The sequence below is a fragment of the Nanorana parkeri genome, unplaced genomic scaffold (genome assembly GCF_000935625.1).
Source record: "Nanorana parkeri isolate BGI_ZX_2015 unplaced genomic scaffold, ASM93562v1 scaffold1542, whole genome shotgun sequence".
Lineage (NCBI taxonomy): Eukaryota > Metazoa > Chordata > Amphibia > Anura > Dicroglossidae > Nanorana > Nanorana parkeri.
Genome location: NW_017307810.1, coordinates 344164 through 347427, shown reverse-complemented (window position 1 = coordinate 347427; position 3264 = coordinate 344164). Strand labels below are relative to the sequence as shown.

At 43.0% G+C, this 3264-nt stretch overlaps 1 protein-coding gene across 1 annotated transcript in view; it reads right to left on the bottom strand.

Moving 5' to 3' along the window:
- The window catches only part of SLC37A3 (solute carrier family 37 member 3), a 33283-nt gene that overhangs the window by 9297 nt on the left and 20722 nt on the right, over positions 1-3264 (bottom strand). Inside the window, exons 10-11 of the mRNA XM_018570496.1 lie at positions 3100-3241; positions 1035-1136 (exon numbers count right to left, since the gene is read on the bottom strand). Of these exons, the coding sequence (XP_018425998.1) occupies positions 1035-1136; positions 3100-3241 (244 nt within the window). The remainder of the gene's footprint in view (positions 1-1034; positions 1137-3099; positions 3242-3264) is intronic.

Sequence of the window (3264 nt, the reverse complement as noted above, 5' to 3'; positions counted from 1 at the left end):
TGTAATTTTTCCTAATTATAATAAAAAATAAAAACCCCAGTGGTGATTAAATACCCCCAAAATAAAGCTCTATCTGTCCCCAAAAAATGGTATAAAATTCATTTCAGTACAGCGTTGCATGACGGAATAAACGTCAGTCAAAGGACTGCAGCGCTGAACACTGAAAAATGGCCTGGCCAGGAAGGGGGTATAAACACCTGGTCTTGAAGTGGTTAAAGCAAGTGTGCATAACATTTTATGTATTGCCCTGTGGCACCACCCCTGGGTCAGTTGAGAGGTAATCAGTCTATTGGGAAGCAGGTACAGCACATGTTCATATTTTAGGGGTCATTCAGGTATATCTGCTGCGTTGCAGTGTTTTAATAAATCACATCATTGGGAGAACTACACTTCCAATGAAAAATATATGTACTGCAGCACTTAATTAGGAGCACACATGCACTGACAGTTTTCTCCTAGTCCCCCTGCAAAGTCCCACATATACCTGTTGATCCTGCCAGTGAAGTCCACTTAATGCAGCTTCCCTTGATGGAGTGGTAACATTGCTGCACTGCTCCTGAATTCAGAGCAGAGTTGACACTCTCTTGTAGGCTGTGTTACTATATATCCCAATGCAATGGGATGAAAAGATGTAGCAAGGGATGAGACTATTTGCAGTGACTCAAGCCTGTCAATCAGCACCTGACCACAACTAGTCCTGCCCACTACTCTCTGGATTGACAGTACTGCCTCTGCTCCTGAAACCCTCCCTCTATGAGCTGCAGTGTCTTGGAGAGGGAGCATGCAAGACACAAATGGAGAAAGATTTTACCCCCAAATCTTTTTGTTTACTTTATAAGGCTTGAACGTCACATAGTAGCTGGGCTTGGGACTTGTACAGATTGTCAAACAGGAGCCTTTAGTTATACTTTAAAGTCCCACTCCAGGCTGTTGTTAAATGTATTCATTCAGTGGTGTCTCGCAGCACTGAATAGGTGAAATGCTCCACTTGGCTGGGGGACAACATTATGGATATCAGAGGACATGTGACTTACGGCTGTAGCCAAACAGAGATAACACCGCAAACACCAGACTTATAGCCAGAACAGGCGATCTTTTCTGCAGGATGTCCGAGATGAGCCCCTGGATTGTTCCTCCTGTGATAAGACACAAGCCACCAATCAGAACAGAAATTACCAATACACTTACAGACCATGCTGTGCAAATGTTTGAATACTTGTGCCAGGTAAGTGACATCGAGTACTAAAGCCACTAAATCAACAGGACAACCAGGCAACTAGCATTTTCAGAAGGACGGGACATTCTTGGCAGCCTGTATGTTTTCCCTGTACAAGTTTTCTTTAGGATGGGCCTATCTGCTAAGGAAAGGGGGGGCTCTCCTAGAAGATAATCACCATTCTGTCCGATCTAGTCTATATGGCCTTTTAGGCGAGGCAGTTGATAATGCTTCGTGTATGCTCAGCACTAGAGGGAGCCAACACTGGATTTGCATTTGCTCTGCCTCCCCCCTACACAAATGTTGATATAAAGCAGGCGTAGGTAAACTCCGGTCCTCCAGCTGTGGTGCAACTACAAATCCCATATGGCATTGCAAGACTGACAGCCACAGTTTGGATACCACTGATAAAGCATCAGACGGTTTCTGTGAGTTGGCCAACTTGGATCTCCTTATTGGATGAATGTATTATATGCATTTCATATGTATTTAGTTATTTGCCTAGAATTTGGTTTTAAAATCAAGGTGAAAGCATAGGGAAAAAAAATGATGGAAAAAGATGGCACGATCCCTTCCACACTATTATACAGACTAAAAAAAGTCACTCTGTTATTCAGCTGTTATGCAGCAGCCGGTCCACCTCAGCTCAGTGAACGAGACAGAGATTTTATGGGCTGAACAGATGTGGAGTGCCAGCAGGGTGACTGATTCAGTATAATTAGGCGGCGGAACTTCCGATATAGCCTGACGACAGACGGCATCAGTGTGGCCCACCCGTGTGATTTTGTTATGACTACCTCCTGAAGACCCTTCACCCATCATCTGTCACCACGCACTGCAGTTTTTTTTATTCTTAAATCCACTAAAACTAAAGCTTTTAAAATTGAGTCTCACAAAAGCAGGATTTTGTTTTTTTGTTTTTTAAAGAAAAAGTAATACAATTATATAAAACAAATTAAATTCCAGGAAACATGTAAAATCAAATTGGATGAGCTACAGCCGACCTTCTGCATACACTTCAACTGTGCCCATGTCAGAATTCTTGTTCAATTTACCTTGATCTGTGAAATCTGCAGCTAGAAAGAGTTATTCACATGTGCAGTGCGTGGATCTTTTATAGGCTAAATCTACCTTTCTGACCATGTTCAATGTTACACCCATATTCAGGGTGTAAAATAAAACATGGTCAGATCAGCCCCCCACTTACCTGAATCGTGGAGGAGTTCTACTCCCTGCAGGCTGTTGTGGATTTCTGTATTCATTCATTCGTGAGGAAAAGTCTTCAAGAGTCACCGCATTACACATACGATCCACTGATCGCAGATACAATGCTTTATGGGCTCCAATGCAAAAAATAAATAAATGCACATTTTTGTTTTTATGATAAAAATGTGCATTAATGTTTTTCAAAAAGGTGGAATTTCTCTTTAAATTTCCCCTTGATCCTGCTTGAAATCCAGATAACGCCTATCTGTGTAGTGAGCTGACCAGGCTGCCTCCGCTGCACTGAAATCCCAAGCACTTTTGTCAGCCCACCTGGTTCACCTCTGCTGGACTACAGAACAAAAGAGGTGGCCATTCTGTAGTCCACACAGTAAAAGTAGACAGGGCTGACAACAGGCTTTTGGATTTCAGTGCAGCAGAGGCAACAGCGCACTACAGTAAGTCAGGAGCTCACTGATTTCTGGCAACAACCGGTATTTTGTGTACTTGTAAATTATTTTAAGGAAGAAAACATTGAGAAATGTGAGTGTATTGCGGAGATGAACTGAAAGTGTTAATTTTTCCCAGACACACTACATTTTACTGCACCTGCAATGATTGGACCCATACCGGTGTTCAGCTCCTACATATGGATTTCATAAAAGAACATTTTCACTGACCTACGATTCCTCCGATGTCATACCAGATAGACAGCTGGTCTGCCTCCGCCTCTTTCCAGCTGAAGTTGATGCTCAGATAGAAGGGAAGCCAAAAGAAGAAGGAGTAATTCACCAGCTTCAGACAGGCGTAGGCCAGGGAATACTGTAAGCACAGGGGGGGGGGGG